The following is a 15,380-nucleotide window of genomic DNA, read 5'->3' as shown; positions in this document are numbered from 1 at the left end:
CTGGCAACAGGATGTGGTTTATGACTTTATAAGCCTACCCCTCAGCTCCTTCGGGGCTGTGAGATTTTGGAGTACATGAGCCCCCTCGCAGCCGCGGGCTTTTTAATAAACACTCCTCAGTTTGGCCTGCTGAATATGGTGTCCATCCGCATAAGTCGCCGCTCAGAATATAACATAAGGAAAGTCACACTGCAATAACCAGTCTACTATACAAGTCTAGCCTTGTACAGTGCTTCTAGCTCCTTTCTTTCTGTCTGCTAGACTGGATGCTGCCCAATTGGTGAACTCCTGAATAAAAGCCAATAAGATCTTTAAAATGTGCTCAGTTGAATTTTGTTCAGAAGAAAACCCCTGCAAGCCGTGGGAAGGTACAGTTTTTGTGCCCCTGTGGTCGGAAATCAGCAAGTACCCCTAGATACAATGAGTGGCCCCCTTGACAACTCTCCCTTTGGCCAGAACCAGTCAGCTAGAACTTAGTGCTCCCTACTTTGACCCCTAGCTTTGGATCCTATTCTTGGGGGGCGCGGGGGTGGAGAGGAGAAGGCCTGGAGGGCAGCGAGGCACACACTCGCAAGGGATGTGGTCAAATCGGGCGAGGCCCGTGGAGCTCTGGAGCCTGAGCGGGCATTGGATCGAGGAGTGGAGAGCAGGCGCCCGGGGCGCGGGGTTGGTGGGGAGTGTTGGGGACCAGCCAGGAGCTCACAGGCTGGCGGGTATGGCACCGGCGCCAGGGAGAAGCCGAGACGCTGGCCCTCCCGGCTTCCTAGAGAGGCTGCCGAGGACCCGGGCGGCAGCGCGCGTGCGCGCCCGGGGCTGACGGAGAGACCGGCGCGGGGCGACAGGCGGTGGCCGGGTGGTGTGGTCGCAGGACGAGCTGGCGGGGGCCTGGGGAGTCGGTGAGCGGCCGGGCGGGGCGCTGGGGCGTCGGGGCCAGCTGGCTGGCGCAGGGTTCGGGAGGGCGGCGGGGGTGTTTGGCCCCTCCCGGTCTGAGAGTAAGGGGGCGGGAGCCGGCTGAGGCCGGGCCTGGAGGCTGCGCCCCGGGCGGGTGTTTGAGCCGGGAAGCCGGTGCCCGCATCGGGGAGGCGCGTATCTGGAAGCGCTTTGCAGCCCGGGGCAGAGGGTGGGGAGTAATGGCTTCTGCGCTCGAGCCTTTCTCCCAATTACGCGAACAAAGCTACTCATTATGGACAATTAGGTGGCGCGGGTGAGTGCCAGAAAAGTGAGAGTAACCGCAGTCCGCAAGTAGTTTCGTCTGGACGCTCCCTGACAGTTTGAATTTGCTCCTAATTACGCAGACGCGTATACGTAAATATATGTTTGTTTGTTTATTGCGAAATTGGATCACACCATTGCTTTTAACAACTTCTTTTAGTATCCTTGTGATACAGTAACGCTGTGATAAGATACGCGTATTATTTACCGTGGGCTACAATAAAATTGACCGTTTTAACCATTTTAAAGTGTGGCATCGTTCAGTGGCATTAAGCACAGTCATACTCTTGCCTCTTAAAAATCCCGGCGGGATGCATTTGTTCACTTGGTGGTCAGAATTGGTGCCAGCATTGTGGCCTCCCTAAGACATATTTCTGACTGTGATGGATAGAAAACATGTTTGCAGTTTATTTTCCTTAGCACACATTGCATTAAGCTGTGTTACATAAAGCGCAACAAGTGACGTTTGTGAAGAAAAATAGCAGTCTTGTTTATTAGGGCGGTTGTCTCTTTTCAGAATGAAAAACGAAGTGTCCGAAAGGGAAGTTTTTATTTTTGTAATATAGGTTTTGTTTTGTTTTGTTTTTTACAGATTTTATTTTAATAAAGGGGAGTTCTTAAACAGAAGGTACAGCTCTAACTTAAAACTGCTGTACTGTCCCTGACTGGCATAGGCCTCGGAAATCAGAGAATGGTCTCCTTCTAGGTTAAAACTGGTGGCCAGGAAAGAACACCATCCTGTTTCAAACTGTTTGTAGTTCAAGAGTGAAAATTTGAAGGGAAATGTCAGCGAGTGGTTTTAGTTGTAATTTGAGGAATGAATTTCAGAGGACTTGGCGTCTGTTGGCACGTGTGTGTATCTCTGCGTGTTCCGAGAGTCTGCTGAATAAGGGTGCTCTTACGTGTCATGTCATTGCTGGAGAAAGGCAGACAAGTTTTGGTTCAAAACCGTAATCCTTCCTGTAGGTCGTAATGATCAGAATGTTCTCCTTCCCAGATCTTAAAACTTTTAGCCTTCTTTCTTGTTTTATTAAACTGCATTGCTCTGGACACTGTTAACATACCTGTTAACATATCTACACTTCATTGGCTGTCTTCCTGTGAGCTCTGGAAGGCGGTATTATTATTACTATCATCATCATTATTATTATTATTTTGTATCATTCGCCACAGAGACCTTAGTGCCTAGGGCGTAGTAGGTGCTCAATAGATATTGTTAAGTTAATAAAAGAATGGCTCTAAATTGGAGATAAGAATGACAGACAGTATTTGGCATCTTTGATTGCCAAGTTAATTTTTAAGCTAAGAAAATAGTAAGTCAGAGAAAAACAGTAACACACTTCCTCAATTCAAAACACTTTTTTCTTTTGAGTAATTGTAGATTTACAGGGGGTTGCAGAAATTGTAGAGTTCCCTTATAGTCTTTGCTCAGTTTGCCTAAAGTTAACATTTTGCATAACCACAGAATAGTCCTCAAACTTGGGAAATTCACAGTGGCGCAGTACGGTTAATTAAACTGCTGACTTTAATATTTAGAGGTCATCAGCTTCTCACTAGTGACCTTTTTCTGTTCCAGGATCCAGTCTAGAATCCCTTGTTGTGTTTAGTAGTCATGTCTCCAAGTTTTCCTTTAGTATGTGACGGTCTCTCCATCTTTCCCTGTTCTTCGTGACCTCGATGCTTTTGAAGTAAGTTGTGCCGGTATTTTTAGAATGCTCCTCACTTTGGTTTTGTCAGACAGTTTCTCCTGCTTCGATTAGGATGGTGTCGGTATGTCTTATTACTGTTGATATTAATTTTGATCTAGTGGTGTCTGCCGCGGGTCACCACTGTAAAGATACTGCCTTTCCCTTTGTAACTAGCGATTATTTGGGGGAAGATACTTTGAGACCTTGCATAACAATATCCTGCTTCTCCTTAAGTTTCACCTACTAATTAGCCTTCCTGGTGGATCTTATTAGTGTAATGGTCTAAAGGTGACTTTGATTTCTGTTATTCCCCCTGCAGTTATTAATTGGAATACTTTCTGAGGAAGAGTTGTGCCTTGTTTCCCTTTGTTTTATTTATTCAGTTAGTTATATCAGTGTGTGATGTTGGGTATGTATTCTTTGAGCTCTGATGCAGTGCTGATATTACTTTGTTACTTGAATTATTCTAGCCTTGGCCATTGGGAGCTCTTTGCAGTTGGCTCCTGTTTCCCCTTGAAGTGCCCACATCCATTTTGGTGTCTTTCCCTGACTTTCTGGCACCACAGAATGCTTGTAGTTGTATCTTTCCCTCCCCAGCCCTGAAGACCAGCACTTCTCCAGGGAGCCCTAGTTCCGTTTACTGGAGAATGGTATGGAGAAACCAAGTTTGGGACGCTAGGTTTGAGTTCATTTCTTAATTGATGGATTTGTTTAACATAACATTCCAGTTCTGTACTGGAAGCAGTTTTTCTTGTTTCCTTACCAGTGTATAAAATAAAGCATATGTACCCTTACACTGGTAGGAAAAACACAAGAGTAAGAGGCTGCTTAATGAGGATTTTAAGAGAAAACAAAATCACATTGTGTATGAGTTGAAGAAGCAAAAGGATGAAAGGGAGGGAGTAAGGGAGGGAAGGAAGAAGGAAAGAAAGAATGAAAAGAGAAGAAGGAAAAAAGGAATGCCCCTGGAAAATGCCCCGACAATTGTTTGGGATTTTCCCTCGGCCTTACAAAGCCATTTTCGTTGTGGGATTGAGACTAGGATTAAGGTATGAAGCTCTGGGAGAAGAGGCCTGATCAGCTCGGGTTTCCTCTTAGGTTTGGGATGAGTGAAGTTCTTCTTCTGTTCTCAAAAGCTAGTTGGGACATGGAGAAACCCTGAGGCATTAGGATACCTGAATTTAACCTTGCAGGTTCAGCTAACTGGCCTCCTATGTCCTTACTGTGCTCTGGGTCTTTCATCCAGAGTCCAAAAGGCCCTGGATTCTTCTCCGTGTTCAAGGTGGTAGAAGCTGGCCTAACCCTTTCTTTGGTTGAAGGCCCGGAATCCTTTGCCAAATTCCTGGCGCTTGCCCTCAGTTTCCTGTCTGTCAGTCTTCTCATCACCGCTGTCCAGATACTTCACTGACCTCTTCAGACATTTCTATAACAGCTGCTTCAGAAAAGGTCTGCTTGGAGGCTCAGTTTGGGTGCTTATTGTGCTATGGGTCTCCATTTCCTGAGATAGGTCATGCCGTTTATATTTCCTAGTGGATGCATATCTCCCCACAGAATAACTGTTCCCCACTTCATTCCTGGAAGCCAACCGCTGGAGATATTCTGTTTGTATAGATTCAGATGTCTCATCTTACTTCTCAGGCTTATTTCAGGCTTATTTCGTGGGTGTTCAGAGTCTTGTTGATATTCAGCTCAATTCAGGGTTCAGTGGAAATAGGGTCCCTTACTCCCCCTCTCTTTTCTCATCTATACTTACCTTTTCCAATAACAGTTTTATAGTTTTAGCTAGTATCTTTACATCTACATTTAATTAATTTACTTAAAATCAATTTAATTAACATTTAGTTTATTATTATTTTCAAGGGTAGAATTTAATAATCCATCAGTTGCATATAACATCCAGTGCACATTACATCAATAGCTTTCCTTAACTCCCATCACACATTTACACTATCCTCCATCTACCTCCCCTCAAGCAACCCTCAGTTTGTGTCCTATAGTTAAGAATGCTTACGGTTTGCCTCCCTCTCTGATTTTGTCTTTATTTTTCCTTCCTTTCCCTTATATTCATCTGTATTGTTTCTTAAATTCCACATATGAGTGTTCTCATGTGATATTTGTCTTTCCCTGACTGACTTACATTGCTTAGCATAAAACCCTCTAGGTCCATCCACATCATTGGCAGATAGCAAGATTTCATTCTTTTTGATGGCTGAGTAATAATCCATTATATTTATACTATCTCTTCTGTATCCATTTATCAGTCCTTTGATAGGTCTGCAGTTAATTTTGAGTTAATTTTTATATATTGCATTATTTAGGAGTCCAACTTCATTCCTATTTATGTAAACTTAAATTGGGGTGTTATCCCAGCACCATTTGTGGAAAAAACTGTTCTTTCCCCCTTAAGTGGTCTTGGCATCCTTGTCAAAAATAAATTGAGCATAGATAGATGGGTTTATTTTGGGACTCTTAATTCTATTTAATTGATCTCTGTGTCTGCCCTTATACCCGCACCACACTTTCTTGATGACTGCTGCTTTATGAAGTAAGTTTTGAAACCAGTTTATTCTTTTTCAAGATCTTGTTGGCTATGCTAGGCCTCTTCAGTTTCCATATGTTAGGATTAGTTTTTCAATTTCTGTAAAGAAGCCAGATGGGATTTTAATAGGGTTTGTAGTGAGTCTTCATATAGTTTGGGAGTACTGTCATTTGACAATATTTTGTTTTCTGATCCCTGGACAGAGGGTCTTTCCATTTACTTACATCCTTAATTTCTTCTAGCAATGTAGTTTTCAGGGTAGAAGTTTTGTTTTTCCTTTGAAAATTCATTTGTAAGTATTTTATTTTTCATGTGATTATAAATATAAGTATATATTATTAATTTTATATTCGATTTGTTCATTTCTGCTATAGAAATACCATTAATTTTTGCAAACTGATCTTATATCCTCCAATCCTGCTGAACTCTTTTTTATTAGTTCTGATAGTTTTTGTGGAGTACTTTTGATTTCCTATATATGTATCATGTCATTTGCAAATAGAAATATTTCCATTTCTTCTTTTCCTTTCCCATATGGGTTCTCTTTTTAAAGATTAATTAATTAATTAACATACACTGTTATATTAACTTCAGGTGTACAGTACAGTCAGTGAACAGTTCTGTACATTACTTAGTGCTCATCAGGATAAGTATACACTTAATCCCCTTCACCTGTTTTGCTCGTCCCTCCACCCATCTCTCCTCTGGTAACCATGAGTTTTCTGTTTAAGAGTGGTTTTTTGATCTCTTTTTCTCTTTACTCATTTGTTTTTTATTTTCTGAAATTCCACATGAGTGAAATCATATGATATTTGTCTCTTTCTGACTGATTTATTTCACTTAACATTATGCTCTCTAGATCTATCCATGTTGTTGCAAATGAAAGTAATATTTTACTGTATATATGTGTGTGTATATATGTACACACATACACATACACACACACACATACATATACTTTCCACATCTTTATCCATTCATCTGCTTGGATTGCTTCCCGATTTGGCTACTGTAAATAACAGTGCAATAAACATAGAGGTGCACATATCTCTTTGCATTAGTGTTTTTGTATTCTTTGGATAAATACCCAGTAGTGGAATTAACTATATTGTATGGTAATTCTTTTTTTAATCTTTTGAGAAACCTCCAAACTGTTTTCCAGAGTGGCTGCACCAGATTGCATTCCTACCAACAGTACATGAGGGTACCTTTTGCTCCACATCCTGGCCAACAGTTATTTCTTGTGTTTTTTATTTTAGCCATTCTGACAAATGTGAGGTAATATCTCATGTGGTAATGGTTTGCATTTCCCTGAAGATAAGTTATGTTGAGCATCTTTTCATGTCTGTTGGCCATCTGGATATCTTTTTCAGAAAAATGTCTCTTCATGCCTTCTGCCCATTTACAAGTTGGATTATTTTCGTTTGGTATTGAGTTTTATTAGTTCTTCATATATTTTGGATACTAATGCTTTATCAGATATGTCATTTGCAAATATCTCTTCCCGTTCAGTAGGTTTCTTTTAGTTTTGTTGATTTTTCCCTTTGCTGTGCAGAAACCTTTTATTTGATGTAGTACCAATAGTATATTTTTGCGTTTGTTCCCCTTGCCTCAGGAGACCCACCTAGAAAAATGTTGCTACAGCCAATTTCAGAGAATTATCCCCTGTGCTGTCTCATGGGATTTTTGTTTCAGGTCTCACATTTAGGTGTTCAATCCATTTTGAGTTTATTTTTGTATATGGTGTAAGAAAGCGGTCCAGTTTCAGTCTTTTTGCATGTGGCTCTCACAGTTTTCCCAGCACCATTTGTTGGAGAAACTACTTCCTGTTGCATATTCTTGCCTCCTTTGTCAAAGATCAATTGACCATGTAATCATGGGGTTATTTCTAGGTTTTCTGTTCTGCTCCATTGGTCTGTTTGTTTTATGTGTGATTACCAACTATTTTGATTACTACAGTTTTGTAGTATAACTTGAAATCTGGGATTCTGATGCCTTCAGTGTGTTCTTTTTCAAGGTTGCTTTGGCAATTTAGGGTCTTTTGTGGTTCTGTACAAATTTTGTATTCTGTTCTAGTTTTTGGGTTTTTGTTTGTTCTGTTTTTGTTTGTTCTGGTTCTGTGAAAAATGCTTTTGTATTTTGGTAAGAACTATATTAAGTATGTAGATTACTTGGGGTAATATCCACATTTTAATAAAATTTGTTCTCCCAATCCATGAACATGGAATATCTTTCCAATTATATTATCTTCAGTTTCTTTCATTGTTGTTTTATAGTTTTCAGAGTAGAGGTCTTTCATCTCTCTGATTAAGTTTATTCCTAGGTATGTCATTATTTTTGGTGCAATTGTGAATAGGATTAATAGGATTCTTTCCTTTTTTTTTTTTTTAAGATTTTATTTATTTGTCAGAGAGAGAGCGAGAGCTAGCACAGGCAGACAGAGTGGCAGGCAGAGACAGAGAGAGAAGCAGGCTCCCTGCCGAGCACGGAGTCCAATGTGGGACTCGATCCCAGGACGCTGGGATCATGACCTGAGCCGAAGGCAGCCGCTTAACCAACTGAGCCACCCAGGCGTCCCTCCTTTTTTTTTTTTTTTTTAAGATTTATTTATGTTAGAGGGGAGAGAGAGAGAGCACAAATGGGAAGGGCAAAGGTAGAGAAATAGAGATATCAGGCAGACTCCATGCTGAGTGGGGAGCCCCATTGTAGGGCTAGATCTTATGACTCTGAGATCACGACCTGACCTGAATCCAAGAGTTGGATGCCCAAACAATTGTGCCATCCAGGCAACCTGACATTGTTTTCTTAATTTCTCTTTCTGTTGCTTCATTATTAGTGTATAGAAATGCAGTGGATTTTTCTGTATAGTGATCTTGTGTCCTGCAACCTTACTGAATTCATCTATCAGTTCTGGTAGTTTTGTTGTTGTTTTTTTTAATGGGGTCTTTAGGGTTTTTTTTATATATATAGTATCATGTCATTCACAAATAGTGAAAATTTTATTTCATCCTTGCTGATTTGGATTCTTTTCTCTTTTTTATTTATTCATTTTTTTTTTTGGTCTGATTACTTTGGCTAGAATTTGCAGTACTATGTTGAATTAAAGAGGTGAGAGTGGACATCTTTTTCCTGCTCTTAGGTAGAAAGCTCTCAGTTTTTCTCCATTTATGTAAGCTGTGGGTTTTTCATATATGACCTTTATTATGTTGAGGTGTGTTCCCTTTACACCTACTTTGTTGTGGTTTGTTTTGTCGGTTTTTTTGTTTATTTGTTTGTTTTTCTAAATGGATGTTATACTTCGCCACTTACTTTTTCTGCATCTTTTGAAATGATCATATGGTTTTTGTTTTTTCTTTTGTTGATTTGGTGTATCACAATGATTTGTGACTATTGAATCACATTTGAATAAATTGCACTTCTTCGTGGTGAATGATTATTTTAATATGTTGTTGGAATTAGTTTGCTAGTATTTTATTGAGGACTTGTGTATCCATGTTCATCAGGGATACTGGCCTGTAGTTCTCTTTTTTAATGGTGTATTTATTTGATTTTGGTATCAGGGTAATTCTGGTCTCATAGAATGAATTTGGAAACTTTCCTTCTTTTCCATTTTTTGGGAATAGTTTGAAAAGAATAGATATGAACTCTTCTCTAAATGTTGGTAGAATTCCCCCTCTGAAGCCATCTGGTCCTGGACTTTTGTTTGTTGGGAGTTTTTTGACTACTGAACAATTTCATTTCTGGTAATTTGTTTAAATTTTCTATTTCTTCTGATTCAGTTTTGAGAGGTTACATATTTCTAGAAAATTTTCCATTTCTCTATGTTGTTCAATTTGTTGGGATATAATTTTTGTTTTATAAACCTTTATATTTTTGTGGTGGTGTTTCTCGGACTCTCATTTCTGTGTTTGAGTCCTCTCTTTCATAGTGAGTCTGACAAAAGGTTTATCAATTTTGTTGATCTTTTCAAAGAATGAGATCTCTGTTTTATTGATCCATTCTGTTTCTTTCCTTCCTCCCTCCTTCTTTCCTTTTGGATTTTCTTTAATCTTTATTTTTTTTAGCTCCTTTAAGTGTAAGGATAATTTTTTTGTCTGAGATTTTTCTGTATTGTTGAGGTGGGCTTGTATTACTATTAACTTCCCAAAAAGCTTTTGCTGCATCCCAGAGATTCTGGACTGTTGTGTTTTCCTTTCCATTTTCCTGCATGTATTTTCTTTATTTCTTTTTTGATTTCTTGGTTAATCTATTAATTATTTATTCACATGTTATTTCCATATATTTGTGTTCTTTTCAGATTTTTCTTGTATATAATTTCTAGTTTCATAGCATTATGGTCAGAAAAGTTACATGGTCGGGGCGCCTGGGTGGCTCAGTTGGTTAAGCGACTGCCTTCGGCTCAGGTCATGATCCCAGGGTCCTGGGATCGAGTCCCGCATCGGGCTCCCTGCTCCTTGGAGAGTCTGCTTCTCCCTCTGACTTTCTCCCCTCTCATGCTGTCTCTCATTGTCTCTCTCTCAAATAAATAAAATCTTTAAAAAAAAATTAAATTGGCTTTGACCTACTATATGAAAAAATATTTAAAAAAAAAAAAAGAAAAGAAAAGTTACATGGTCTAACTTGAATCTTTTGGAATTTGTTGAAACTTGTTTTGTGGCCTAACATTTGATCTGTTCTGGAGAATGTTCCATGTGTACCTGAAAAGAATGCATAATCTGCTGTTGTAGATTGGAATATTCTGAATATATCTTGAGATCCATGTGGTCTGATGAGTCATTCATATCCATTGTTTACTTGTTGGTTTTCTTTTTGGATGCTCTATTGATGTGTGTTGTTAAAGTTCCTTAGTATTGTACAACTATAGATTTTCTCTATTATGGTTATTATTACCTCCTTTATGTATTTATGTTCTCCTGTATTGGCTACATAAATATTTACAGTTGCTGTATTTTCTTGTTAGATTGTTCCCTTTATAATTATGTAGTGTCCTTCTTTGTCTACTGTTAGCATTTTTTTTAAAAGTCAATTTTGTCTGATAAAAGTATTGTTACCTTGGTTTTCTTTTCACTTCCATTTGCATGATAAATGCTTCTCCATTCCTTTACTTTGAATTTGCCTGTGTCTTTAGGGCTGAAATGAATGTCTTGTAGGCAGCATATAGATGGGTCTTGGGTTTTGTCTGTTCCATCACCCGGTATCTTTTGATTGGAGCACTTAGTCCATTTACAGTCAAAGTAATTATTGATAGGTATGTATTTATTGCCATTTTGTTACTTGTTTTATGTTTGTTTTTGCAATTCTTCTGTTCCTTTCTTTTGCTCTCCCTTCTCTCTTGGGTCTGCTGGCTTTCTTTAGTGATATTCTTGGATTTCTTTCTGTTTATTTTTTGCAAACTTGTTACCAGGTTTGATGTGTGGTTACCGTTAGGTTTATATATAACATCTTATATATAGCACTCTACATTAAGTTGATAGTTGCTTAAGTTTGAACCCATTCTAAAAGCACTAAATTTTTGTTCTTCTCCCACCCATGTCATACTTTATATCCTTATGTTTTGTGAATTTCTTGCCTGAATGTTATATGTATACTTAATTTACTGCATTTTGCTTCCTCCTCTTCTTACTCCTCTTTATGGTCTTTCCTTTCTGCTCAGAAAGTCCCATTTAATACATCTTGTAAGTTTGGTTTAGTGGTGATAAATTCCTCTAAACTTTTTTTGAACAGGAAACTCTGTCTCACCTATTTTTAATGATAGCCTTCCTGGATAGACTATTCTTTGGCTGCAGAGTTTTTCCTTTCAGCACTTTGAATATATGATATCACTCCCTTCTGGTATTCAGGGTTTCTCCTGAAAAATCCACTGATAACCTCATAGAGTTTCCCTTATGTGTTTTCTTCTCTTTTGCCGCTTTTAAAACTCTCTTTATCACTAGTTTTTGCATTTTAGTTATTACGTGTCTTGTTGTGGACCTCCTTTGTTAGTTTTTGGGGGGCTCTCTTTACAACCTGGATCTGGATTTTTGTTTTCTCTTTTCTTCCCCAGATTTGGGGAGTTTTCAGCTATTATTTTTTCAAATGCATGTACTGCTCCCTTTTCTCTCTCTTCTCATTCTGGGATTCCTACCATGCAAATGTTATTATGCTTGAAGGTGTCGCTAAGTTTCCTTAACCCGTTTTCTTATTTATTTACTTATTGTTGATTTTTTAAAAATCCTGTGTTTATTTGAGAGAGAGGAAGGAAGGGAGGGAGGGAGAGGGAGAAGCAGACTCTCTGCTGAGCAGGGAGCTCTGAGAATCATGACCTGAGCTGAAGGCAGATGCTTAACCAACTGAGCTACCCAGGCACCCCTATTTTTTTTCCTCAATTTTTATTTAAATTCTAGTTATTTAACATATAGTCTAATAGTATTTTCAGAAGTCAAATATAATAATTCATCACTTCCATATAACCCTCAGTGCTCAACATACCAGGTGCCCTCCTTAATACCCATCACCCATCTAACCCAATCCACTGCCCACCTCCTTCTGTCAGCCCTCAGTTGGTTCCCTTATGAGTCTCATGGTTTATTCTCTCCCTCTTTTCTTTCCCCTTCCCATATGTTTATCTGTTTTATTTCTTAAATTCTGCATATGAGTGAAATTTTATAGTATTTGTCCTTCTCTGGCTGACTTATTTTGCTTACCATAATGCACTCTAGCTCTATCCATTTCATTGTAAATGGCAAGATTTCATTCATTTTGATGGCTCAGTAATCCACTGTATGTATATACCACATCTTTAGCCCTTCGTCAGTCAGTGGATATTTGGGCTCTTTCCATGCTTGGCTATTGTTGATAATACTGGAACATCGGGCTACATGTACCCTTTTGAATCTGCACTTTTGTATCCTTTGGGTAAATACCTAGCAGTGCAGTTGCCGGATTGTAAAGTAGTTCTATTTTTAACTTTTGGGGGGAATATCCATATTATTTTCCACAGCGGCTACACCAGTTTGCATTCCCACCAGCAGTGCAAGGGGGTTCCCCTTTCTCCACATCCTCAGCTACATCCTTGCTCTTTCTTGTGTTACTAATTTAGCCATTCTTACAGGTGTGAGGTGATATATTATCACGCTTTTGATTTTTTTTTTCCCTGATGCCAAGTGATTCCAAGTGATGTTGAGCATTCTGTTTATGTGTCTGTTGGCTATCAAGGAAGATACCTTCTTTGGAGAAGTGTCTATTCCTTTCTTCTGCCCATTTTCTTGTTTGTTTGTTTTTTGTGGGGTTTTTTTTTAATTCTTTTTTTTTTTTTTTTTGGTGTTGAGTTTGATAAGTTCTTTATAGCCTTTTGTGTCATATGTCATTTGCAAATATCTTCTCCTATCCCATAGGTTGCTTTTCAGTTATGTCAGCTGTTTCATTTGCTATGCAAAGTTATTTTATCTTGAATTCCTGGTAGTTCATTTTTGCCTTTATTTCTCTTGCCTTTGGAGACATATCTAGCAAGAAGTTACTATGGCTGAGATCGAAGAGGTAGTTGTCTGATTCTTCTCTAGGACTTTGATGGATTCCTGTCTCACATTGAGGTTTTTCACCCCTTTTGAATTTATTTGTGTGTATAGTATACAGAAGTGGTCCAGTTTGGTTCTTCTGCATGTTGCTGTCCGGTTTTCTTAACACCATTTGTTGAAGACAATGCCTTTTTTTCCACTGAAAATTCTTGTCTTCTTTTTTTTTTTTTTAAGATTTTATTTATTTGACAGACAGAGATCACAAGTAGGCAGAGAGGCAGGCTGAGAAGGGGGTGGAGGCAGGCTCCCTGCTGAGCAGAGAGCCCGATGCAAGGCTCAATCCCAGGACCCTGGGATCCTGACCTGAGCCGAAGGTAGAGGCTTTAACCCACTGAGCCGCCCAGGTGCCCCAATTCTTTCCTTCTTTGTCAAGGTTAGTTGACCACAGAATTGTGGGTCCATTTCTGGGTCTTCTGTTTTGTTCCATCGATCTATATGTCTGTTTTTGTGCCAGTGCCATACTGTCTTGATGATTACAGCTATGAATATAGCTCAAAATCTGGAATCATGATGCTTCCTGCTTTGTCTTTCTTTTTCAGTATTGCTTTGGCTGTTTGGGGATTTTTGTCATCCCATACAAATTTAGAAATGCTTGTCTGGCTCTTTGAAAACTGCTGGTGGTATTTTTTAAAATTTACTTAAGTACAATTTAGTTAATATATAATATATCACCAGCTTCAAATTTAGTGAGTCATCAGTTGCATATAACACCCAGTGCTCATCACATCAAGTACCCTCCATAATGCCTATCCCCAAATTACCACATCCCCCACCCACCTTCCCTTCAGCAATCCTCAGTATTTGCTAGAATAGATAATTTGCTAGAATAGATAGAATAGATATCTTATTTTATTTTTCCTCCCCTTCCCTTATGTTCATCTGTTTTGTTTCTTAAATTCCACATGGGTGAAAGCATATGGCATTTGTCTTTCTCTGACTAACTTATTTCACCTAGCATAATACTCCAAATTCCATCCATGTTATTATAAATGGCACAATTTCTGAGTTTGATGAGTTTGTTACAGATTTTGGACACTGTCTGATAAGATATTTGCAAATATCTTCTCCCCTCCCAAAGGTTGCCTTTCAGTTTTGTCAACTGTTTCCTTTGTTGTGCAAAAGCTTTTTTTTTTTTTTAAGATTTTATTTATTTATTTGACAGACAGTGATGACAAGTAGGCAGAGAGGCGGGGGGGGGGGGTGGGTTGGGAATCAAGCTCCTCGCTGAGCAGAGAGCCTGATGCAGGGCTTGATCCCAGGACCCTGAGGTCATGGTCTGAGCCAAAGGCAGAGGCTTTAACCCACTGAGCCACCCAGGCACCCTGTGCAAAAGCTTTTTATGCTGATGAAGCCCTATTAGTTCATATTTGCTTTTGTTTCCCTTGCCTTTATAGATGTGTCTTGCAAGAAATAGCTGCAGTTCAGGTTGAAGAGGTTACTGCCTTTCTTGTCCTCTAGAATTCTGATCGATTCTTGTCTCACACTGAGGTCTTTTCATCCATTTTGAGTTTATCTTGTGTAATGGTATAAGAGAGTGGTCCGGTTTCATTCTCCTGGGTGTGGCTATCTGGTTTTCTCAGCACCATTTATTGAAGTGACTATCTTTTTTTCTATTAGATACTCTTTCCTGTTCTGTGGAAGTTTAGCTAACCATAGTGTTGAGGGTCCATTTCTGGGTTCCCTACTCTGTTCCATTGACCTTTGTATCTCTTTTTGTGCCAGTTCCATACTGTTTTGGTGATACAGCTTTGTAATAGAGCTTAAGTCTGGAATTATGATGCCTCCACATTTGATTTTGTTTTTCAACATTCTTTTGGCCATTCAGGATCTTTTGTGGTTCCATACAAATTTTAGAACTGTTAGTTCCAGCTCTGTGAAAAATGCTTACAGTATTTTGATAGGGAATGAACTGAATATGTAGATTACTCTGGGTAGCATAGAGGTTTTAACAATATTCCAACTGATGAGCATGGAACGGTTTTCCATTTCTTTGTGTCATCTTCAATTTCTTTTATAAGTGTTCTGTAGTTTCCAGAGTACAGATCCTTTACCTCTTTGGTTAGGCTTATTCCTAGGTATCTAACATTTTTTTTGTACAATTGTAAATGGGATTGATTCTTGATTTCTCTTTTTCCTGATTATTGTTAGTGTACAGAAATGTAACTGGCTTCTATGCATTGATTTTTTTATCCTGGGACTTTGCTGAATTCTAGCAATTTTGGGTGAAGTCTTTTGGGTTTTCAACATAGAGTATCATGTCCTCCAAGAAGACTGAAAGTTTGACTGCTTCTTTGCCAGTATGGATGCCTTTTATTTGTTTTTGTTGTCTGGTTGCTGATGCTAGGACTTCCAGTACTATATTGAACAACAGTGGTGACAGTGGACATC

At 39.0% G+C, this 15,380-nt stretch overlaps 2 protein-coding genes across 7 annotated transcripts in view; one reads left to right on the top strand and one right to left on the bottom strand.

The window, feature by feature from the left end:
• LOC123940670 (zinc finger protein 852-like) overlaps positions 1-4,283 on the bottom strand; it is a 38,839-nt gene extending 34,556 nt beyond the window's left edge. Inside the window, exons 1-2 of the mRNA XM_046003644.1 lie at positions 4,076-4,283; positions 488-1,153 (exon numbers count right to left, since the gene is read on the bottom strand). Coding sequence (XP_045859600.1) covers positions 488-1,153; positions 4,076-4,283 — 874 coding nt within the window. The remainder of the gene's footprint in view (positions 1-487; positions 1,154-4,075) is intronic.
• ZNF445 (zinc finger protein 445) overlaps positions 830-15,380 on the top strand; it is a 45,274-nt gene continuing 30,723 nt past the window's right edge. Inside the window, exon 1 of one of the 6 annotated variants that reach the window (XM_046002966.1) lies at positions 830-896. The gene's annotated coding sequence lies outside the window, so the exon portion shown is untranslated. Of the gene's footprint in view, positions 897-1,102; positions 1,205-2,781; positions 2,901-15,380 lie in introns of those variants that run through there. The other 5 variants (XM_046002969.1, XM_046002968.1, XM_046002971.1 and 2 more) reach the window with 5 other exon arrangements.

The sequence above is a fragment of the Meles meles genome, chromosome 4 (genome assembly GCF_922984935.1).
Source record: "Meles meles chromosome 4, mMelMel3.1 paternal haplotype, whole genome shotgun sequence".
In the NCBI taxonomy this organism is placed as follows: Eukaryota; Metazoa; Chordata; class Mammalia; order Carnivora; family Mustelidae; genus Meles; species Meles meles.
The sequence above is the reverse complement of the archived record's forward strand: the minus strand, read 5'-3'. Positions and strand labels throughout refer to the sequence as shown.